This window comes from Chrysochloris asiatica, unplaced genomic scaffold (genome assembly GCF_000296735.1).
Source record: "Chrysochloris asiatica unplaced genomic scaffold, ChrAsi1.0 scaffold00020, whole genome shotgun sequence".
NCBI lineage: Eukaryota > Metazoa > Chordata > Mammalia > Afrosoricida > Chrysochloridae > Chrysochloris > Chrysochloris asiatica.
In genome coordinates, this window is record NW_006408538.1 from 12,453,054 (window position 1) to 12,477,642 (window position 24,589).

At 40.3% G+C, this 24,589-nt stretch overlaps 1 protein-coding gene across 1 annotated transcript; it reads left to right on the forward strand.

Annotated features, from left to right (window-relative positions):
- Positions 1-1,611: 1,611 nt before the first annotated feature.
- Positions 1,612-21,310, forward strand: DDX21 (DEAD (Asp-Glu-Ala-Asp) box helicase 21). The gene is made up of 15 exons (XM_006835838.1): positions 1,612-1,747; positions 4,233-4,682; positions 5,355-5,430; positions 5,990-6,168; positions 7,579-7,696; positions 10,021-10,206; positions 11,299-11,444; positions 12,354-12,503; positions 12,913-13,074; positions 14,309-14,428; positions 16,810-16,883; positions 18,009-18,168; positions 18,967-19,101; positions 20,453-20,497; positions 21,035-21,310. Exons 1-15 carry the CDS (start codon positions 1,661-1,663, stop codon positions 21,308-21,310), a joined length of 2,364 nt encoding a protein of 787 aa, XP_006835901.1. The 5' UTR covers positions 1,612-1,660.
- The last annotated feature ends 3,279 nt before the right edge of the window (positions 21,311-24,589 follow it).

Genomic DNA, 24,589 nt, shown 5'->3' on the forward strand with positions numbered 1-24,589 from the left:
GTATTATCTGCAAGTGTGGGTGTTCTTATGCATATGCCCTCTCTTCTTATCAGCTGGATGCTTCACTCTCCACTCTAGTCCTCTGTGGCTGTGTTACTGACTCTTGGCCCAAGAGTCCCCAGGTCTTGCCACACTGCAGCCATAATCCTTTTTTCTTACTAGTATTACATGTTTATTGTTGGAAATTTGAATAATCACATCAATTCCCAATGGCTACTGGTAACATTTTGTCAGACAGTTTTGAATTGTGTGTGTCTCACCACCCTGCTTCTAAGGAGCATTCTGGCTCTAATTTTTCCAACACAGATTTGTTTGTTCTTCTGGCAGCACATGGCACTTTAAATATTCGTCTCCAGAACCGTAACTCAAATGGATCAGTTCTTCAATGGTCTTTTCACTGTCCAACTTTCATATCCATATATATAGGCAACTGAAAAGACCAGGCTTGGATCAGGTGCACCTGTTCAGTTGAATCAGCTGTGACTCATAGCAACTCTGTATAGGGTTTCCAAGGAGCAACTGGTGGGTTTGAATGGTGCTTATCCTATAGTACCACACTTAGTCATCTTAATAGACTTTTAAAGACATCACTTTAAAGAGGTGCTGCCGATTTTCCTAGCTCTCATTTATTGTGCTCTGTGCACTGCCAAGTCCATTTGCCTATTTAATTTTATTAACATCAGGTAATTTTGTAACCTATTTCATGCATGAGAAACACAGATTCAGTTAAAGTAAGGTGTCAAAAATTTCAACAAATAGTGGCAAAGGTAGGCTTAAAAGTTAAGTATGATTCAAATTCATTCTCTCAACCATTATCTCCCAATTCTCTTTAGATTACAAGTTCTTCAGAAAGCTTAAAAACATTCACAGATCACTTTCCCTCAATTGCCTGAGTTAATACATTGTTCATCTAATTCATGACTAGGGACTCCTGTTATTTTCTAATTGAGACTTGTCAGTATTCTTTACCGTCTCTCCCCTCAGTTGAAAAAGATGAATCATGACAAGACTTGATTCAGGGCCCGGCTCTTTTCTCATGCTTGACACAGCATGAAAGTTCAGGTGATGTTTATTATGGAATGAGTGCAGGCATGAATTCATTTTGGCGCTTACCTAGGCTTGTGAATTGCAGCGTCAACTTTCAGATTCTTTTTCTCAAAAATGTTCAAAAACCTCGCGCATTTGTACGTAAAGTGCTTTACAAATTTGAGCGATTTTGTATAAAATTCTACTGAGAACTAAAAAACATTCATTTGTTAGGTTGGGGTTAGCGAAAGTCTGGCCCGTGTTTGAGCGAAAATACAAAGCCAACCTTCCTGGTTCTTCCCAATTCCGCCTTTCTGTAGGCGTCTCTAGTACAGACGCGGTACGCAGTTAAAATACGCGCAGGTAGAGTCCTGGTGTAGCGCTACACGATAAGCATTGAACTGCTAACCGAAAGGAAACCTTGTGCAGGAGCCTGCTGGATGGAACCAACAGGCTCCGCAATCTGTACTATTACCCTACCACGTGGGCCTCAGTGTAATCGTGCCGCTTCTTTCCCCCGGAAGTGCTTTGCTACAGGAAGTGACGGACGCTAGGTGGCCTCCCGAGGCACTCCTATCTCTTCCTCTCCACGCGGTTGAGGAATCCGGTTGCGTTAAGGAGGTTGTGCTGAGTGATGCCGGGAGAACTCCTTAGTGACATCGCTTTGGAATCACGCAGGAGAATGGGAAAATTGGAGATACCGGGAAAGGACACTGAGAAGGTGCCACGGAAGGTGGAGGGGTCCCAGGGCAAGACAGGGAGCTGAGACCTGTGAGGTCCTGGGGTACGGGTGGCTGGCTGGGAGCTTGTGGCGGACGGGGAGAACTTGTTTCGGAGAGGGGACCCCGAAGGGAGGTGCTTTCCGAAGGCCGTGGGCTCCTCCGCCTCTGCCGAAACCTTTCCGCTTTTACACATCCGCCAGTCCTCCGCAGCTACGGCAACTAGGCCGGTGCGTATCGGAACTGGAAAGCAAGCTGGGTGCCCCACGTGGTCCCCGGAATGAGGGCGCTCGTATCTCGTGGGACGTTCACGGTCAAGACCCACATTGTCGATTCTGAGTTTATCCCGGTTATGAGCGTTCTGGGATGTGAATTGTAAATTTAGTTGAGGAAGTAAACTAAAACCAAATGATTGCTGTCGCGTTGATTCCGACCCACAGGGTTTCCAAGCCTGTGGTCTTTACAGGACTTGTGTGGCCGATGGGTTCAAACCGTTTACCTTTGGGTTAGTAGCCGAGAGATTTAAACATTGAATACCAAGGCTTTTTCGGGACCAATCCCCGCGATCTTAAACTTGGCTACACACGTGGGTAAGGATCTTTGGAGGACCGGCAAATGCTCGCGGCGTCTGCAGTAATATTTTTGCCCGAAAAAGGGAAGTACATTTTGTTTGGTGATAAACAACCCTTTAAAGACAAGGCATTTAATTTCTCCTAATATTTATTGACCAGATTTTTAGTGGAAATGAAGAGATGCTGCAGCGTTTTTATGTAGGCCGGCAGTTTGCTGTAGTTTTCACTTAAATTGACAGCTGGTGCTGATTCCTGCGCGGTGATTACATTCGTGATGGAAGCTCTGTTCTGAGATAACTTCATGGGGAACACAGATTGCCCTTGACTTCATTGTACATGAATTTGAATATCTTTTTTCAACTCCCTGGATCTTTTTGATTGGGAGCTTGTATAGTAGCAGCATTTTGACACTGTGGGAAGCCAGGAGCATACTTATTCCCATAGGTGGGCAGGTAGTGGACCTGGTTTGTATATTCTATATCAATTCGTGTGTTCTTTTGTGGGGTGCTCAAACTGAGAAGGACAGACCACTCCATTATATTCCCAAAGAGACTCATTGATGATGGAAACCTGCTCTTTTGATGGGAACAAGTGTTGAAAGGAAAAATAGTGTACCTTCTTTGAAGGCTAGTCTTCTGCCTGGGAAATGCTTTTGAGGTTACAATACCTGTCAAAATCGAAGTTTTTGGTTTGGTGCTGTAAGATCAGCACTGGACAACAACAATGTGAAAGGTTGCAGAGGATCTAATTTCACTTAGCCTTGTGTCTTGGTTTAAGAATTTCATTCCTCATTACTGGTGGTGTGTGGCACTGTGGGCTAATGTGTTGGATTGCAAGCTTGGTTTGAACCTCAAGGTCGGTGGTTCAAGCTCACCAGCCATTCCTTGGAAACTCTATACAGGGTCGCTGTGGGTCAGAACCAACTCTACCGCACTTAACAACAACAAATTCCTTGTATTGGAACCCCGGTAAAATAGTGATTACTTGGGGGTTGCTAACTAGAAGGTCCGCAGTTCAAATTTACCAGCCGCTTTCAGGAGATAGTTGGGCTTTCTGTGCCTGTAAAGATTGACAGGCTCACTGTGACTATTGACAGGGTCACAGTGAGTTAGAACAGACTCAACAGGATACCACTATAGGTACATAATTTTTATGCATGAGGGGATAAGTTGTGGGATTTGAACTTTGGTTCAAAAGTATCTTCATATAAGTCGATTGAGTTTGAACTCCATAAAGACAGCTATTATTAATCTGTTTACCAGCACATGGAAAGAAATGAAATCTGCTAAAACACCATCCATCTGCAGTCATGTTGCCAAGTGCCATCAAGTTGGTTCGGACTCAGCAATACTGTATATAGTGTGTCTGGGGTGCAGTTAGTGGGTTTGAACTGCTGACCTTGTGGTTCACAGTCCAATGCTGATCCTATAGCACCTCACCAACATTCATATGTTGTTAAGTGCAGTCCAGTTGGTTCTGACTGTAGGATAAGCACTTGAACCCTAAGATCAGTAGTTCAAACCCACCAGCTTCTCTTTAGAAGCTCTACATAGGATCTTTATGAGTCTGAACTGACTCGGCAGCACTTAACAATTTTTCATATTAACTTTGAATTATATTTAATGACTCTGTAGTAATATTTGGTTTAGAGCATATCAGAGCATCCCAAATCAATTATGAATATTTGATTTCAGTAATCTTGAACTGGAATCCTGGTGTAGTATTGTAGGATAAACACTGAACCACAAGGTCGGTGGTTCAAACTAACCAGCTGCTCCTCGGAAACCCTATACAGGATTGCTAAGACTCGGAACCGACACTCGGCACCACGTAACAACCATCTTGAACTAATTCAGAATTGATGTTTGTGCAAATGTGTAGATGCTTTGTTCAACATTTTATTTTTTATTTTTAGAAAACTAAAAAAGACAAACTAAAATCAAAAAAGATCGAAGAGTTCGCAGAAGAAAAGGATGAAATGATTTCTCCCAAACTTAAAAAAATGAGAAAGAAAGCAGAGCCTTCTGACGTTGAATTGGATTCTCCTAAATCTAAAAAGGTCAAAAAGAAAGAGGAGCAATCCCATGATGGCATTACTCCTTTGAAAACCAAAAGTGCGAAAAAGAAAACGGAACCTGTTGAAAATCAAGTCATTTCTCCTAAAGTAAAAAAAACGGTAAAAAATGAGGAGCCTCCTGAAGAAGAAATGGATGCTCCTAAGCCCAAGAAGATAAAGAAAGAAAAAGCAATGAATGGAGAGATTGGAGAGAAAACGCCCAAACTGAAGAATGGACTCTCTCATTCTGGACCTGCCTCTAACGCTAAGGAAGCAACTAGTGAAGAAAGTAACAGTGAGCTAGAACAGGTAAAGTTGTGTTTTCGTAGATGAAGAGGGTGTTTTCATTCAGGTAAATAAGTAAATTCCTATGAAGTCTGTTTAAGTGGTAGAGTATTTGTTGTGTCAGCATTTTATGTGGGTCCCTTGAGCTTCAGGCTGAGACTTTTTTTTTATAAATTACATCATATCAGAATGCCTCCTTTATAAATAAATAAGCAGGTCTGTTTAGTTTTAGTCTGCTTATTTGCAAGTCAATAAATCAACAAAGGGGGGGTCCTGGTGTGGCGCTGTAGGATAAGCAAGATTGGTGGTTCAATCCACCAGGTTCCGTTTGGAAACCTTGAACTGACTTAACTGCATATAAGTTTTTAATGGTTATATAATCAAATGAATGTTTTGAAATTTGTTTAGTTTTTCCCTTTTGGACATAATGGCTTTTCATTATTGAGTAAAAAGATCATGGAATTTTTCCGTGAACTTTTAGACAACCCCCTCATATATTTGCTGCAATTTTTTTCTAAGCTCCTTTTCAGTTCTCAATTAATCTTCAAGACTTGTGTGTCTCTTTGGTTGATTTTGAATGAATGTATCTAGAAAGGGCTGTTTTAGAATAGGCTCCTTCATCTCTTGGAGGACTTCTCTATATTAATTTTATGGACAAAGTGATTATTTCTAATGCTGTAATCCTTTACTTGGTAGGAAATACCAGTGGAACAAAAAGAAGGAGCCTTCTCTAATTTTCCCATATCTGAAGTGACTATTAAACTTCTCAAAGGTAATATCTTTGGAAATACTGTGTCTGTAATTAACTTGAAGCACACCACTATGTATTTGCAATGAACCAGGGTATGGTCTTACTCTTCTGCAGCCATACAAAGTGGTAGAGCCACATGTCCAGTTAGGGCTATAATGGCTCTTCAGTCATGAATGTTCATTCAGAAGTATTTTCTTCTGCAGTCATATGATAGAGACACATGTGCAGTTAGGGCTGTACTGGCCCTTGCTCCTCAGTCATGAGCATTCATTCAGAAGTGTACTGAGTGAAGGTGCTGTGAAACTAACCAGTTGACTGATGGCGTGTTAATGGTTCCTGTTTTAACCTCTTCACGTCTTGAGGTGTCTCCAGATTGATGGGGCGGTCTAACTGAACACCTCCCTTACCAGGTCTGCCTGTGCACTAGCATTTAGTCACAGATGCTCAACTATAGGTGTTTTCTGATTTGTTGAGTGCAGTTCAATTTAAGGAGCCCTGGTGACAATTTTGCAGAATCAGAAACCTTTACTGCCTCTGTCTGCCTGCCTGGTATCAGGTAACAAGGTTAATTTGTTCACAGCCCGTGGGGTGAACTTCCTGTTCCCTATCCAAGCAAAGACATTTCATCATGTCTACAGTGGGAAGGATTTGATTGCACAGGCACGCACAGGAACTGGGAAGACCTTCTCCTTTGCCATCCCCTTGATTGAGAAGCTTCAGGGAGAACTACAAGACAGGAAGAGAGGTCGTGCCCCTCAGGTAACTAAAACACAGACATCACGGACTCTAGATCAGAATGGGGAGAAACATCTCTGGTGTTGAAATGTTGGCTAAACCCTGTACAAAAGGATTTCAAAAAGGTCATGGAAATTTTAAATTAAAATACTGGAATTTCCCCCCCCACAAACTCTTTGAAGCCCCCATGTTTCTAAATATAGTGATCTGTCCTTTGATTGTGTTCAACTGTATTACTAACCCTTGCCGTATTCCTATCAGACTAGTTGATGTTCCTGGGGCTCACAGATTTAGTCCTGTGTTTCTGCTCCCATAAGGATTTACTTCCTTGGAACCCCTCTACAGTGTCACTGTGAGTCAGAACCAACTTGATGGCACGCAGCAGCAGCAATTTTCCTAAAGAAGGATGACTATGAGGAGTGGCACTTGCAGATGGGAAAAGCCCACCCCCTTATTGGGATGTGTTTGTTGGGCTCATTTCTGGAGAATTTGGCATTTAACAAACCTTAACTGTACTGAATAACTTTGGTAGCATGAGCATAGGAGGTAGGGTTTGATTTTAGACTCTACTTACAGAGTAGCTATATGTCTTTAGTCAAGTTGTGTACCATGTTCCCACCTTAGCTGTGGCTCTTGCGCTTGTTCTGGCTTCACCTTACTTGCTCACTGGCCTTCCAGTGCCAGCCTCCCTCTTCATTACTTCATTGGTTTACTTCCATGTTCCTACGAGCTACACTATTGTCTGGAACTTGGTGGATGCTCTGTAAATATCTGTTGGGTGAATGCATGAGGTGGCTGTTTTTAAAGCAAGTTTATTTCATGCTGGTCCCTATTCAAGGGTCTATAGTAGTTTCTTATTGGATGCCCTGGTCAGTCAAACTCAGATTTTTAGGATTCAAAGTCCTATACACTGTCCTGCCTTGCTTGCCTGAGTATTCTATGCCAAATGCAATAAAGAAGTTAAGATTACAAGTGACGGAGCTTAATTGTCTGAGTTTGAATTTGGGCTCTGTTTCTTTTTAGCTTTCTGGTTTTAGTAAGATATTTATCCTCTTAAAAAGAATTTACTGTGAGACTATTTAGAGTTTAAACTTGAGCTGCTTTGTTCTTGTTCATTGTCCCTCTTCTGGTATATGTTATTAAGGACTAGTAACTCCCTTAAACTTTCTCCAGTTGCTCTCAATTTGCACTATCCAACCTCCTGTAGCACCATACATGTAGTCATCTAGTTTCTCTTCTGACTGGTATAATCACAAACTTTTCTTATGAGTAGATTTATCAGAAATCATACTAAATTTGTGAGCCTTCCAAACATGCAAAGAATACAACCAAGTGTATAATAGATGTTTTGAAAATGCTTGCTAAATTCACTTAAACCTTCTGTTTAATTCCTGCACAACACTTTGGATTCAATTATTAGTTTTTTCTTTTTAGGTACTAGTTCTTGCACCTACCAGGGAGTTGGCAAATCAAGTAAGCAGAGACTTCAGTGATATCACAAAAAAGCTGGCAGTGGCTTGTTTTTATGGTGGAACGCCTTATGGAGGCCAACGTAAGTAAATCCAAAAGTAAGGAAAGGAAACTTCCATCCATTGTTGGATTTTCTGTTTGGATTTCTTCTAACTATGACGTCTCTGGTAGCGTAGTGGTTACGAATCGGGCTGTGAACCTTAAGGTCAGCAGTTCGAAACTACCAGCCGCTCCGCGGGAGAAAGATGAGGCTTTCTACTCCCGTAAGGATTTACACCCTCGGAAACCCTGTATAGGGTCGCTATGGGTCGGAACCGACTTGATGGCACTTAACAACAACAACAACAATGACGTCTGTGTAGTGGTTTTTCAAGTTACTTAATTTTTCTGAGCTTAATTGTTTATATCCGTAAAATAGAGTTAGTAAACCTACCCTGCTGGGGGTGGTGAGGATTGAGTTGGAAAATATATGTAAAGTGCCTAATTCCCACGAGTTCATTGGGTTTAGTTAAAAGCTGCATGATGACCATCTCATCCCAGTCATAGAGGGCACCGTTTCCCTGAGCACACTACACTCATCCACATCTCAATGTTCTTTGGGGCAGCCCCTGGGTGGTACAAATGGGTTAATGTGCTCAGCTACTAACTAAAAAGTTACAGATTTTTAACCCACATGAATTTCATGAGAAAGGTCTAGCAACCTTCTTTGGGAGTGGTGGAGGTGGGAATCCACTATTGAAAACCCTATTCTAACACAGTGGGTTTTCCATGAATCAGAATTAACAGTTTTTAAAAATACCTTTTTGGTAGCAGTCTGATTGACTACTACAAGAACAAGTTGTACACCAGGGAGCCATTCATATAAGCAATCAAGTCCCTTCAGGACAAGACTAAAACTTAAAGGGAACACACACACAGGCATTAAAGCTTACTGGCGACCACATTGGTCTACTGGTGAGTGGAAGTGGGAGAAAAGCAGCAAGTGAAGAAATGGGCTGAGTTACACTACACTCCATAGACTGGCCAACCTGGAGATGAGCAAGAGAATAAGAAGGGCTGGTTGGTCCAAAGTGTGATGAGACCTGGGGACACCTGAGCCCATGGACAAGGACATAGCCACGGGGAGGCTAGAGCTGAGAGTGCAGCGTCCAGCTGATAATGAAGTGAGGGGAGATGCACGAGAATGCCCAAACTTGCAGATAATATCCATTTGCCTTAGCTTTGATAGCTTGATGATCTCAACTCAAATAGAGGAAAATAAAGAAATTTTATAAAGGAGGCAAGAATAAATTGGTACAGTTTGATGAACTTGACCTATACTTATGGATGTAGTAACTCAAAATACCAGCGGAGAGGGAAGGAGTCTTCACATCAAGGGTCAGTCCTATCTCTTCCGTATGCAGGGTGAATAGGGGCGGGCAACTTAGATGTTGGCTACCTAAAATGGGGCTATAAAGGAACGAAGGGAATAGTTTATAAGTTTTCAAGAGGAAGTTTAGTTTCAGAGTGTGCAGGGGAAGGTAAAATCCCCACTGAATAGTTTTCATCTTGTCTAGCCTCTCTGGTGAAAAGAGATAGGGATAAGATTATGACTCAATAGCGTGAGTAATTGTTATGACTAATTGCGACCGTCACAACTGTAAAGATAGAAGTTTTGTACCATAAAGGGGGAATTAGTTAGTCTTACATTCCAGGAACAGAGGACCCTAGGACCATCAAGGGATAAGAACATGAGCAGAATGTGGGGCCCTATCCAGAGAAGCAGCAACACCAGAGATGGAGGCAGAGATGAGGACATGGGGAGAGAAAAAGCAACTGAGAAGTCTAGACTCATGGAAAGAGAAAGGCTATTTGCTGGAGGCCAGGAGGCAGGCTTGCAGAACGTCCTCTTGGTTTGTTTAAATGATTATATATTCCTGAGTGTTTTTGTGTACATCAGAAAACAATAAATCTGAATAGAAGCAAATACTGTTGAATGGTAATGCATGGAGGGGATTGTAATCATTACAATGAAACAAAATAGGATGGGTGCAAAACTGATGTTCTCACATATAAACTATCAATTTACAATAAAAGCTTTAAAAAGGCAAACAAAACAAAATCACCTTTTTGGAATACTTGCCTTCCCATCTTGACTCATCCTCTGCATGCTCACTTTATGTAGAAAGTTTCTAATTCCTTAACATTTTTATTCAACTTTGTGAAGACTTGGCACTGACATTTTTGACATTCCCTCACTAGATTAGGAGCTCCCTGAATGTCTTTATCTTCATTACTAGGCGTATTACCTTGGACTTACAATTTTATAAATATCCGTGGGACAAAATGTATTTAATTGGTACTCCCAGGCTCATACAAGAACTTACTTTAAAGCCCAGCAAATCTTATCATTGGTATTCTTTATAGTTGATCGTATGCGGAATGGGATTGACATCCTCGTTGGGACGCCAGGTCGTATCAAAGACCACCTACAGAATGGCAAGCTAGACCTCACCAAACTTAAGCATGTTGTCCTGGATGAAGTGGACCAGATGTTGGATATGGGCTTTGCTGACCAAGTGGAAGAGATTTTATGTGTGGCATATAAGAAAGGTAAGTGAGCAAAGGAGCCAGAGGAAGAGCAGACTTCCTATTAGTTAAACCCTAAGAAATGAAGAGGGGCTTCAGAAAACATGAATTTTAAAACAAAACAAAAAAATCTTAAAATCACAATTGGAAATTTTGGTAAAGAAAAAAATATATATTACTGGCTTCAGATACTTGCTTTTTGGAGTCCTGGTGTAGCGTTATAGTGTAAGTACTGGCCCATAAGGTTAATTTGAACCACAAGGTCAGTGGTTCAAACTCACCAGCCACTTCTCGGGATCCCTATACAGGGTCACTGTGCGTTGGATCTGACTTTACGGCACTTAAAAACAAAAATAGACATTTTTATACAAGTAGCTTCTCTTGCACCTGGATCAATATTTAGTTTAGAAGTGCTTCAGAGAGATTTCTAGAAGTGAAATTACTGAATTAAGGGTACAAGTTAATAGAGCATGCTCCTCAAATGCTTTCCGAAGGGTAAGATTCTCCCTCCTTAAATGTGCCATTTAATATACATGAGAATGCAGTAGTACTGTAGCAAACTAAAAGGTAGGGCTTAGGGAGAGAGACGTAGGTAGCTGGACTCAATAAATAGACTGGGGTTCAGGGCTCACACAACTGAGGAAATGCTAGGGGGCATAGAATCTATTCTGGTGCTTATTTTAGGCTGTTTGCGGGGGTACATATGAGGGATCTTCAGAAAGATCATGGAAAAATTCCTTTTTTCCATGAGCTTTTGAAGCCTCCTTATATACACAGTGGTTACTGAACCTAATGAACTAGTGTTTCTCAGATGGTAATTCTTGTGATGTGCAGATTTTCCTTGTGGTTGGTTCACAGAAACCAATAGTCAGAAAGCGCTAAAGTTAGAATGCTTTTAGGACTTGGGGAAACATTTACATAAATTATTTTCACAGTATTTCTTCTGTTTCCCCATTGGGAAAATTCTCTTTCACTTTTTGAGCCCTCATGTCTGCATGGACCATGACGTCGTGCCGTTGCTGTTGAATGTTACTAACCTTGGTCGTGCTGGGTGAGGAGAGAATGCTGTGTGCGCTCATTCAGGGTACTCACACTAACTTATTTTCACCTCAAAAGATTCAGAAGACAATCCCCAAACACTGCTTTTTTCTGCAACTTGTCCTCACTGGGTATTTAATGTTGCGAAGAAATACATGAAGCCTACATATGAGCAGGTGGACCTCATTGGTAAAAAGACTCAGAAAACGGCAATAACTGTGGAGGTAAATGATATGTTTGGTTGCTGGAATTAGTAATCATTTGTTTATTCTTTGCTTCCTATGTGGTAGTACTAAAGACTAACAAATGAAAACTTTTTTCCCCAGAGAGAAATAAAATCCATGTGAAAAGCCAAGTAAAGCTATCTATCTATTTGAGCATTATATACTGTTTGTATTTTCTAAAGACATCACCTGGTAGCCTGTCTTTTCAGAGTCTTTGGGAACCTGTATCTGTCTGAATTGATGTATAAACAGAAAGAAGTTACACTTAAAATTTAATAAACACTAGAGGATAGCAGGGAAATCTAGTGCTTCCTTTGAGATTGTTTTAGTCTTAGGGTTCAGTACATAGATGGATTTCTTTCACCTGTGGAGTAGACCTGTCCAGCAACTGACTGTTGACTGCATTTTCTAAGTAGATGAAAGGACAAAACGTTTTTCAGTTACTTGATTTCCAGTTGGGATCTAGGCAACCATATTTTCTTCCCTACATTACTCTTGTTATCAGAAATAAAGTCAAATGTTCTTTGGAGGAAGGGGAGGTGTAGAGGGACAAGCCATGCTACTCTCTGTTTTTATAGTTGATTTTTTTCTCTAAACACTTGTGGCAAGGAGTCCTGATAACATAGTGGGTTAAGTGTTGGGCTACTAACTGAAAGGTCAGTGGTTCAAATACACTAGCTGCTCTACATGAGAAGGATGAGGCTTTCTGGTCTCATAAAGATGTACAGCCTGGGAATCCCTATACAGGATTGTTGCGAATCGGAACCAACTTGATAATACAGCAGCAGGCAGTTGTGGCAGGAGTCTGCTCCCATTGTGCTTATGGTACCAGAGCTGTTAGATCATTAGTGTTGACCAGGTAATCCTAGATCGTAGCAAGGTTTTCATCAATTTTCATTGTATTTTAAGCATCTGGCTATCAAGTGCCACTGGACCCACAGGGCAGCAGTCATTGGGGATGTGATCCGCGTGTACAGTGGTTACCATGGGCGCACGATCATCTTCTGTGAAACCAAGAAAGAAGCCCAGGAGCTGTCACAGAATTCGTCAATAAAGCAGGTTGGGCCTTCCTTTTGTGCTCACGAACTGGGCCATCAACAAATGATTACCTTGAGCACAGCTTTGCTTAGGTAGTTTTTTATACATTCAGTGACGACTAGTGTATTGTAGGTTGGAAATGGGAGGAATGTGCATGGTAGGGCTCATCTGATCTGTCCATCTCATTTTACAGATGAGGGTAGGATGGTGCAAACCCCAGGCCACAGCGACAGAGGAGCTGTGGTCCCTGTTGTGGTCTGTGCTCTGCGTTGGTGTATGCAGTTCAGTACAGTTGATAGGTTTGAGGCATGTTCCGTTTAGGCACGTATTTCTCCCTTTTTCAGCAGGAGTATCACCAAATGTGAATGTCTGTGGGTCTAACCTGTATTGTTGGGTGGAGTATTCTAACACTCACATATCTCTTCGGCAGGATGCCCAGTCATTACATGGAGATATTCCACAGAAACAAAGGGAAATTACCCTGAAAGGTTTCAGAAACGGCAGTTTTGGAGTTTTGGTGGCAACCAATGTTGCTGCACGTGGGCTAGATATCCCTGAGGTTGATCTGGTTGTACAAAGCTCTCCACCAAAGGTACGTATTTATGCCTCTACTTGGTTCTTTTGTGTACTAAAGAAAATTAAAAATATTTTCTTTTACTTTCATATTAGTAATAGTTATTTTTTGGATGCTAGAGGTGAATTTTAAAATAAACATGTTGTATGTTTATAATAAAAAAGGCAAAGATACAGAGACTAAAATTTATTAGGGGAGGGAAAGGAAAAGGCTATTGTTGATACGGGGAAATCCTGTTGATTAAGAGTAGGGTTGCATAGTTGATTATCGGACTAAGTTGCACGCCTGTATAAAGTTGAGTTGACAAGATGCGTGTGGTGTAGATCCATTACAACAACAACAGAAAGAAAGAGTAGCTGCTGGGACTGCTTATGGGATTTGGTTCCTTGGCTTGGAGGCTTAGGTCATGGTTTCATGGGACATCTAGTGAATTGGCCAAATAACTTGTTTAGTATCTGAAAGCTTGCGCACAGCTATCCAGGGCACACTTGTTATCTATTCACCTGGAGCTAATGGCCTCCTTTGCCATGAGACAACAACTGTGTGGTGCTTAGCTACATACTGAACATTTTGATCCTAGATGCCATGGGAAACTTCAGATCAAAAAAGGAGAAAAAAAGAACAGAATTTCAAACTCTCATAGGCTATAGACTTTTTGTAGCCATAGAATATGGTGGATGAACCCTTGAAACTACTGCCCTGAGATAGTCTTTAAACCTTAAACCAGACGTATCCCCTGATGTCATCTTAAAATCAAGTAATAGTTTATCTTAACTAATTCTTTTAAAAGGACAAAAACTTGGGGCCTGTATTAAGCATTATGCTTTTTAAAAGAACTATCTACATGGGATCAAATGTGCAACAACAATGGAAAAATTAGATAAGACCCTTAAGAGGCAGTGATTTTATGTTTAAGAAGTAAAACAACTCAGAAAAGGAGGGTGAGAATGGCTGCACAACTTAAAGCCTTGTCAGTGTCACTGAATTGTGCATATAGAGACTGATGGACTGGTGTATGTTTCACTGTGTGTTCCAACAACAGAACATTTACAGAGGATAGGCTGGGAAGGTCTCACAGGTGTTGAAACTTATGTTGTAAAACGAATATAAAGTATCTCATTGATAAATTTTTCATATTGACAACATTGAAATGTTAATGGTTTTGGAAATAATTCTATACATGCTCAGGTATCTAACCACCACCTTGGGAGAATAGACTGCTCAGGTCTCTTTGTGTCTTTTGCCTCACTAGGATGTAGAGTCATACATTCATCGTTCTGGGCGGACCGGTAGAGCTGGAAGGACCGGCATTTGCATCTGCTTTTATCAGTACAAGGAGGAATATCAATTGGCACAAGTGGAGCAAAAAGCGGTAAAGCTATCTTAGTTCTCATTCAACTAGATGTTGGGTTCTTAAGTCAAGCTTTGGTTTCTTTATTTGATTTCTGTTACACTATAAATTATTTTTATTCCTAGCGTGTAACAGTGAATAAAAGTATGCTGTTAGATGCATGGTATTTTTTATAGGTCGTCTCACAATGTAAAGCTCACATCTGAAAGCAGTGGCTCCTTCATGTTTTAATCGCAAGGAATGTTTTGATGTTTCAAAGGAAGGAGTCAGACAATGAGAATATACCAGAATGACGTTAGAAACCAAGCCACACTTATTGTCAATTCTTCCTCATAGCAACCCTGTAGGACAGAGTAGAACTGCACCATAGGGTTTCCAGAACTGAAGCTGTCGGCCTATCTTTCTCTCAGGTTGAGTTCAAACTGCTGGCCCTTTGGTTAGCAGCCAAGCGTTTAACCACTGTTATTGTGGAGAAACTTGGCATATACTGCTTGGGCCAGGTGACTAAAGTGAGCTTAATCAGCAGAAAACTGTACTCTTGAAGAACAGTTGTTTTTAAGGAGTCGATTCTGACCCATAGCGACCCAGTATAGGATTTCCAAGAAGCAGCTGGTGAGCCTAAACCACTGACCTTGCAGTTCAAACAACTTTGCAGTCTGATGCATTAGCTCACAGCACCACACCAGGATTCCTGAAGAAAGTGTAGACCTGTTATTCTCCTCTTGGACCTATAACCAGTGTTGAATTATCTAATATGCAATATCTTACTTGGGCTTGCTTACTAATTTGTAGTAAACCTTTTTTTTTTTAATGTTTTATCATGAATTATATGATAGTTTACATGAGAGAACCTCAGTTCCATATTCATTCCATCGTATATCATTACATTGCCATGGTTCAAATCCCCTCCATGCATCGTCTTCCGACCAAAGGGCATATCCTAGAAGTCCATGCTCTACACTCCCCTCTACCCCCTCAGTCTTCGGCCCACAGTTCCTGTCCCTCTCTGGATCCAAAGTCCCCAGCCACTTCATCCCTCCATATAATCATCTCTGTCTCCATCTCAGGCATCCCCGGTTCTCTGGGTGGGGTCCCGTTCTCGGCTCTTATCCGTTGGTGGTCCCAGAGACCTCCGCTCCTAGACTGGAGAAATAATCGCTCTCTTCCTTGCTACAGAACATCTACCCTTGTATTTCCAACACTCACAATCCGTCTTGATAACCATTATTCGCTACAGTATCGCACGTAACCCATCTATATTTCATTTCATCAGCTCCACCTAAACAAATTGGATAGTACTCACTGGTGATTCTGCCTTCCTCCATGCCCCCTAGCTCTAGGTTCCCTCTTGAAAGCTTGTAAGCCAGTTACTTCTTGCCTTTGTAGTCCCTCCCTCCCCATTTGGGTATCCAATGTCCAAGTTGCCCCTCTCTGTGTACTCTGTGTGTGGAGGGGGTGGGAATGTTTTTTGCTGTAAGGATTTGTTGCCTCTTTTGTGTCACTGCATTCGTGTGCATAGGTCAAGTTCATCAGCTTGGATCAGCTCAATCTTCTTGCCCTCCACCCCCCTCTTCTCTCTTCTCCTGGTTGAGCTGTGATCATCCAGTCCCAGTCACGTGGGTGTCATCTGCAAGTGTGGGTGTTCTTGTGCAACCTTTTTTTTTTTTCAAACCATATCTAAGATTCTGCTGCAAGGTATGACTTGCATGCCCCATAGCACTTCCCTGTAGAATCAAATCCTCTATCATCTCTGACAGTGATGGAGTACCCAGTTAGCAAGATAAGCATGAGCTTCCTTGTGTTTACTTATTAATCTGTAGTGAACAATTTCACATTATTTTCATCACATATTGCTTACTTTGCTTATTGGATAATCAATTTGCCCCTGCCCATAACAACTCTAGTTTAACCATAAGAAAACCCTCTGACAATCTCAAATTAAGAGGTGTTCCAAAAATGCTTAACCTGAACGTCTTAAAACTGTGAATGTTGTGAGAAACCAGGAGAGACAGAGCATCCCTGCCCATAGGAGCCTAAGGAGATGTGACATCTAACTGTAACCTGGTACACTGGACGGAATCCTGGGACTGGAAAAGACTGAATAAACCTAATCCAGTTCACATCTGGAGTTTAGTTAATGTTATGAGGCTATGATGGCTTCTTAGTTATGACAGCTGTGCCATGTTGTTGGTGCTGTCCAGTTGGTTCTGACTCATAGCGACCCTGTGCTTATCCTACAGTGCCACACCATAGAAATGGAAAATGTTAAGAATTCACTGTTCTACTTTTGTAACTAAAAGTTACAAGTTTTTAGTATATGGAAAAGATTGAAAGGCTATGAATCTCAGTGGAAACAGCCGATAGTCACATTGTACATTAAATTATGATTCATTTTGTTGTAGGGAATTAAATTCAAACGAATAGGTGTACCTTCTGCAACAGAAATAATAAAAGCTTCCAGTAAAGATGCCATCAGGTATGTTTCCTACTACTGTTGTGGTCTTGGGTTTTTTTGTGTGCTTGTTCTTTGTGTAGTAATGAGGCTTGTGTTTTTACTTACAACATCCATAGTCTCATCAAGGCCTTTATAACTTAAAATCTAATTTGGAGCCTTTTTCTTTGCTTTATTTCAAAATGGAAATAACCGTAGTACTTCCTGGTTCCATAAGTAATGCATGCTCACTATATTGGTATATAACTTCAAATCCTGTTTCTCTGAATAGAATGAAATGTTTAAGAGGGCTTCAAAAGTTCGTATAAGAAAAGTTAAATCACATAAATGTATGTGTGTATCTGTGTTCAGTGCTGTCAGTTGGTTCTGACTCATAACAACCCTCTATAGGGTTTCCAAGGAGCAGCTGTTGAGCAAAGTTGGTGGTTCAAACCTACTTTGCAGTCCAAGCCTCTTTCTCCCACAGAGTGGCTGATGTGGTTCAAACTACTGACCTTGTAGTTTGCAGTCCAATGCTTGTCATACAGAGCCATAGCGCTCCCTAAGTATCAGTAAGATGTTATTGTTAAGTGCCATCCAGTAAGTTGTAACTCATAGTGGGTTTAAACCACCAAACTTGTAATTACCACTCTAATACTTATCGTATAGCACTAGTGTGTGCACGCACTCTCTCTGCCTCTGTGTGTGTGTATGTGTACATAGTGTAAATGAGATGCATACAAAGATATTGATTACCATAAGAATATGCTTATATATAACTCTGCCATTTAAAGTGGGCACATTGACTGTTTTAACAATCTTCAGTATTAAATGTGTGGCAATTTTATATATATGGAGTCCTGGTGTTGCACTGTGGATTAAATGACCAGACTGCAAAGCCATTGGAACTGCAAGATCAGTGGTTCAAGCTCACCAGCTGCTCCTCGAAAACCCTACACAGGGTCGCTATGGGTTGAAACTGACTTGATGGCACTTAACAATAACATATATATGTATGATTCTATACATTGTATCAAAATGAGGTAGGTGTTCCATACATGCAAAATTTGAAATTTGACTTGGGAGAGTTTGTAATTCATTTTGAGGTATATTCTGAATTAAATTTGACCTCTTTTTGCCATTGTTTTTCTTACAAATAATAAACTACAGGTATTTGGATTCTGTGCCTCCTACTGCCATTAGTCACTTCAAGCAGTCAGCTGAGAAACTGATAGAGGAGAAGGGGGCTGTGGAAGCCCTGGCCGCAGCACTTGCCCATATTTCTGGTGCCACTGCGGTAGACCAGCGCTCGATGATCAATTTGGATGTGGTAAAGCTCCTCAAATTTATCTTTGACAATTTATCTTTGGTGTTTATTTGGTGTTTGAGTAAGAATTTGAAAGTGTTCTATTTATACTCCCCAATTATTTGAGCTTTCTCATGATGGTAGAATGGCATTAAATGTATATTTCCATGTTTAAACACACACATATCCATCTGCACGTGTATATATGTACAGATGATTCCATAGAGACAGCCGATTAGTGGTTGCCGGGACCTGGTGGAGGGAGGAATGAGAAGTGACTTCCACTGAGCATAGTGTTTGTTTTTGGAATAATGAAAGTACTGTGGTGAAGATTATGTAATCTATCAAGTGTACGAAAACCAACTAGCTGAATTGTACATTTAAAATGGTGAATTTTATGGTGTGAATTCTATCCGATATTTAAAAACCCAAAACTAAATACACATTTGTTTACTTAGACGCTTTAGCAGTGTATACTTTTTCTCCCTTTTTTTAATTGAAATTTTAATTGAGATAATTTTTTAAATTCACATCATGTTTTAAAAAATAGTGCCGAGGTTCTTTGTATATTTTTTTCTAGTTTATCCCAATGGCAACAATTTACAAAACTGCAACAAAATATCATGACCCATAATAGTGATGTTGACACAATTCACCAGTCTTAATCAAAGTGCCCAAGTCTCTAGTGTACTGTGTGTGTGCATGAAGGTGTACATGGTTTTAGCAACAACTTTGATAGAAATTACTTTAAAACACCAGGGCCCATGTTTATTAACTAGACTTGCCTTTGAGACTTTAATTTGCTATTTTTTCTTCCATAAGGGCTTTGTGACCATGATCTTGAAGTGCTCGATTGAAATGTCAAACATTAGTTACGCTTGGAAAGAGCTTAAAGAGCAGCTGGGCGAACAGATCGATTCCAAAGTGAAGGGAATGGTCTTTCTCAAAGGAAAGTTGGTAAGGCTGGGGGCTCCTATCATGACTTCACTTTGGTTTAGCATCTGTGTGCTCGAGAAAACACAGTAGAACAGTTTGGTACAGTTCATATATGGTTCATATCAAATATTTGTTATTTGGGTATATACCTCTGTAGGTATAAAAACATCACGGAAACACTTCTAGATACAGGAAAAATGTCTTTAACATAATAATACGATAACAATAATGTTCTGAAGCATGTTAACCATTGTAATGTTTATAATATAATAGGCCTTGTGGGGTTGGTTTGTAATTGCCGGTTAGACTTTTGTAGCCCGGGGACTTCCTATTTTCTTCTCTAGGCATTTTCATTTGTGGCCCTCATTTGCCAACTGTCTGTATCTCCAGCCTGAAGCATTCTGCTGGTGGCATCATATTTGAAAATCTAACTCCTTCTAACTCATGGTGACCTCATGTGTTAACAGAGTAGAATTTCCATCTGACTTAGCTGCCTGCCTATAACCTTTGAATCCTATTCTATTAATGACATAGAATATTAGCACAACAATTTTCAGATATTTTGGTCTCATGGCTCCTTACAATCCTACCAAATATTGAGGACCCCATAGGTTTTTGTTTCTATGGGAGCCCTGCTGGGGCTGTGGATGCAGGTGCTCAGCTGCTAACCATCAGGTCAGCGTCTTGAACCCCCCACCAGCCACTCTGAGGAAGAAAGATGCCAGTCTGCTTCTGTAAAGATTTATAGCCTTAGAAACCCGATGAAGCAGTTCTATTCTGTCTTGACTCTGAATGGGCAACAGTGGGCTTGGGTTTGGGCTAACTGTTCATTTGCCATACATGAGTAGATCAGAATGCATTGCTATTAGGGTTCTGCTTCATACATGTATGTACTGGTCTAATTAATCCATGTTTAAATATGTCTCTGATGAGTGGATGCAGATAAATTCTCTCAATGATATCCTTGTCTTAATCTCATTAGGGTGCCTTCAAAACAAAAGGTTACTTTTTGTATGGTGGGGGGAAATGGTTTTGCGTTCAGGGCTAATACCAATTTTCTGAATCATTGATGCTTTGCAGCAAATTTATAGAAATGCTGCTCCACCTAAAACAATAGTTTTTAGATGGATCAGCATTTTAAGGAGGAGTTGGTAAAACCTTAAAGATGAACCAAGACAATATACAAGAGGGAAGTGGGCAGAAGAATGATGAAGACAGGTAAAGAGACAGGGAAGTATGCACGGGCTAAAGTGGGGGTAGCGGTAAATAGTGACCTGTGTGCATAGATAACGTGGACAGAGACATGGGCTGAATGGGTATAGGAGGAAAAGTCAGAAGCTGGATTAACTTTCATATTTGCTTTGATTTCTAGGGTGTTTGCTTTGATGTTCCTACTGCAGCAGTAACAGAAATACAGGTATTTTTTTGTTGTTCTTGTTGAATTTTTAATGAACATATGTAGATGATAAAATGCTTATCCTACAAAATATACTAGAATGGGAAACTAGCCCTAGTCCTGTTTGTTAGGCAGTCAAGAATTCAATTCTAGTAGATTTTTCTTATGTCCTTTTATTCTGATGGTTTTGTTCATGAGCCTACCTGTTTTCCCCTTCTGCTGAGTTGTTAGCACCTACCTGCCCACCCTAACCCCATCTCACACCTACACTCAGGTTACAGGGCTTTTTCACAGACCTTTGCTTCTTGTTCTGCAGTGTTGTGTGAACTGTTTGTAAAATGGTAGCTGTGGATACACTGCAGTAGTTAACATTGAATAACATTATAGGAATAAAGGCTCCTCCTCATAGTGAAACTTGGCCTGTGAGGGTTAGTACTGCTCTAGTCAGTGACCTTGAAGCACTTAACACCCTGGGTTTTTTTTTTTTTTTTTTGGAGAAGTCTTTTTTAATGAAATTCACTGCATATTCAAGGGGGAAACAAAACCTTCTCTTGACAGGAAAAATGGCAGGACTCACGGCGCTGGCAGCTCTCTGTGGCCACGGAACAACCCGAGCTGGAAGGACCACGAGAAGGTTATCGAGGTCCCCGGGGGCCTCGGGAAGGCTATCGAGGTTTCAGGGGACAGCGGGAAGGAGGCAGAGGCTTCAGGGGACGGCGGGAAGGAGGTGGAGGTGGAGGCAGAGGCGGCTTCAGGGGACAGCGATCTGGAGGAGGTGGCAACAGAAATAACAGAGGCCAGAAGCGGAATTTCAGTAAAGCCTTTGGTCAGTAACTTGAAGTGGAGGACTTCTATGACAAAAGAGAACTGTATTTGGCATCATGGAGTGAAACTGGCGTTTTTCAGACACAGTGAAAAGTACATTGTACTTGGCTTTTACCACTTGACCAGTCTTCATCCTTCATCTGTTATTTGATCTGCTGATTATCATTTGTAACTTTGTTGCTACTTCTGTATTGTTATCCTTGTGGAAAGATATATACATACATTATGTTTTCATTTGAATGATTATAGATTCCAAGATAAAGTTGAGCCTGTTATCTTTCTACACTTTGTAAGTTGTTGGCCTTTTATACTCAGAAGTATCTCTTGATAGTGTCCTTCCCTGAAGTTAATACCTAAGGGAATGCAGCAGTCTCAGAAGACCCACTTTGAGCAATCAAAGCTTTGTCTGTAATTGGCATTTGTAAGCCACATGCCAAACAAGTACTCGAGTACTTCTATGTCTTCTGAGATTTAGTACTAAGCAATGTTATGAAGCAAAATTTCAAACTTTGCTGGATTTGTAAGACCATTTATGCCAGTGTGTGCTTTAGAGTTGGAAGGAAACATGTGAGGAAAGAGATGCTACATATATGAGCTTTCGTTTTTATGTGTATTACAACTTTAAGCTTTTTAGTCTAAGGGGTTTCAATGTACTATAGTGATTTCTTACTTCACAGGTAATGGAAGCTTCAAAAAGTTAGTGGAAAAAATTCCATGAGCTTGTTTCATTTTTCATGAACTTTTGAAGCCCTTTTGTATAAAGATGTACATTTATTAGAAAGCAAGTAATTGTAAGGAATTCCAAATCCTAAGATGGTTCATAACTTTATTTGTAAGTAGGAGGCTGGATAACTGGTGCTTGAGTGATAATGTACTCCACTTCTTCCTATTGGAAGATAAACATTATTTACCAAGAAGGAATTAAGGAAAGAGGGAACATAGATTTGCATTGCAGATGAGTGTGTCCAAAAGTTCATGCAGGAAGGAAACTAATTCAAACTATTTCATACTGTTTAGGTTTTTTTCTTTTAAAAACTAGAGCTACAAAGGGTTGAAATGTATGATAAGGCATTCTTTTAATGGTGAATATTTAATGGAGCGTTTTTTATAAGGTTGGTTCCCTTACAGTAAGCAAGCTGAAGTTTTAGGTATAAAATATCCAATTTAATTTCTTAAAAGGGCTGGTTATTACTCCGTTGTAGAATCTGTTTCTTTGAACTAACTGTTAACTCCATTGAAAGGTTTTAAAGCTTCCTTTTAAGTCTAACTATGTGGGGTTTTGTTTTTTTGTAGTTTATCTGAGGGAACTGGAGCCAGATAACTCAGACTGGGTTCCCAGGTATTATTTCTAACTCAGATTTTTGGTTCCGTGGTTCAGGAGCTTAATTGAAGAACGGCATGGTATGCTTCCCTTTAATTTCTAGAAATTTTGTACTGAGAGTCTCAGGGGATAAACCATAATAATAATTATTATTAGGTGCTATCAAGTTAGTTCCTACTCACAGCAAGCCTATAAACCATAATGATGATGTTGTTATGTGCCATTTAGTCATTTCCAATGAGTGTTTGGTGAGTTTGAACCACCAACCTTGTGGTTAGCAGCCCATTGCTTATCTTACAGCATCATACCAGGACCCCATAAATTGTAATGAGAATTTAAAATATGGTCTATCTCATCTTCATTTAATTATTTTGAATAAATCAAAACCAAATAAAATCTTTCTAGGCTTTTATTTCCGTAACTGACTCCAGTCTTTATATCTAACTTCCTCTGACATGGTCACCTTGTGGTGCAATGACTGTGTAACCAAGACCATCCTTTGAGGCAACCTCCTTTTCCTATTTGAACTTTGTTTCTGTCCTTGAATTTTGACTACGTGTTTCTTGCCCACTCAGAAATTGTTGGCTTTTATTTCTTGATCCACTAGTTGATTTTATCATTTCTACCCCTTTCCCTCATGGCCTCCTATGAAGCCACAGAGAGTTTGGGGAAGGTGTTTGATCACTCAACACAAGTGCCTTGTGGATTGTAAGTTATTAGATTTCTTTTTTTGCCCAAATACTGGGCATGCTTTAATCACCACCAAAACATTTCATGATTTAGGGGTGATGCCTAAAGAAACTGGTATCTGTCCTACAAGGATGGACAGCTAAAATCTTGGTGTTGATTAGCCTAAAGGGGAAAAAAATCAGATGCAACCTAAGAATAAGAAGGGCAGTGTGTGGGATTTTTACTAGGGACTTCATTTTATGCACCTTAATTTTAAGAACAACTTGGCTTTAAGAATAAGTGAAGTTAAGGTTTTCCCTGGATCCTAGAATTCAAACCATATGATTCAGCTATTCTTTGGTTTAAATGGACTTGAGCTAGTCTGGAAAATGTTCAATCATTTTTAACTGTTTTCTACAGAGTAAATATTTTCCAATTTATGTATCAAATGATCAATGAACTTTTATAGCACAATCCATGTTACATTCTCTATAGTTGTACATAAAATGCAATGTCTTCACTGTAAACTGAGCTAACATAAATTACAAGTTTGTGTCATAATAAAAACATTCGTGCTTACTGTTTATATTTTTTTGTCTTGTTTTCTAAAATGAACATAGGTTGAGATTTTTATAATAACGCTAGGTGTAAAAATCCAAGCATAGAAAAATAAGACCAGCGAAAACCAAATCCACTGCTAACCAGTTGATTCTGACTCAAAGCAGGAAACCCATAGGATTTCCAAGGCTTTAAATCTTTACAGAAGCAGACCTGAGGAATGGGTAGTGGATTTGAACTGCCAGCCTTTTAGTTAGTAGCCAAACATTAGCCGATGTTAAGTCCCCTCAAGTCAGTTCTGATTCAGTTCCAGGGAGTGGCTGGTGAGTTTGAACTGCTGACCTTATGGTTCGAACAGACCTGTGTCCCCGTGCCTTATCCTGAAGCACCATACTAGGAATTTAAACACTAACCTTTGTAGTTAAGTGCCTTCAGTTGATTCCAACTCAGTCCCCTAGTATAGGGTTTCCAAGAAGTGGCTGGTGAGTTTGAACTATAGACATATGGTTCAAACCAACCTTGAGGTCCTGCATGTATCCTACAGCGCCAGACCCATAAACAAGTTGAAGTCATTCGATATCTCAGTGTTAAAAATTTGGTGAGTGTCTCTTCATTTTATAATTATAAATTCAAATTACAAAATTTGAATCATTCTGTTTTGTGAATTGCTTTTATCTCCCTGATAGGTTGTGGACAGCTTTCTGTAAGTACAGGTCTGTGATATCTATGGATATACCATT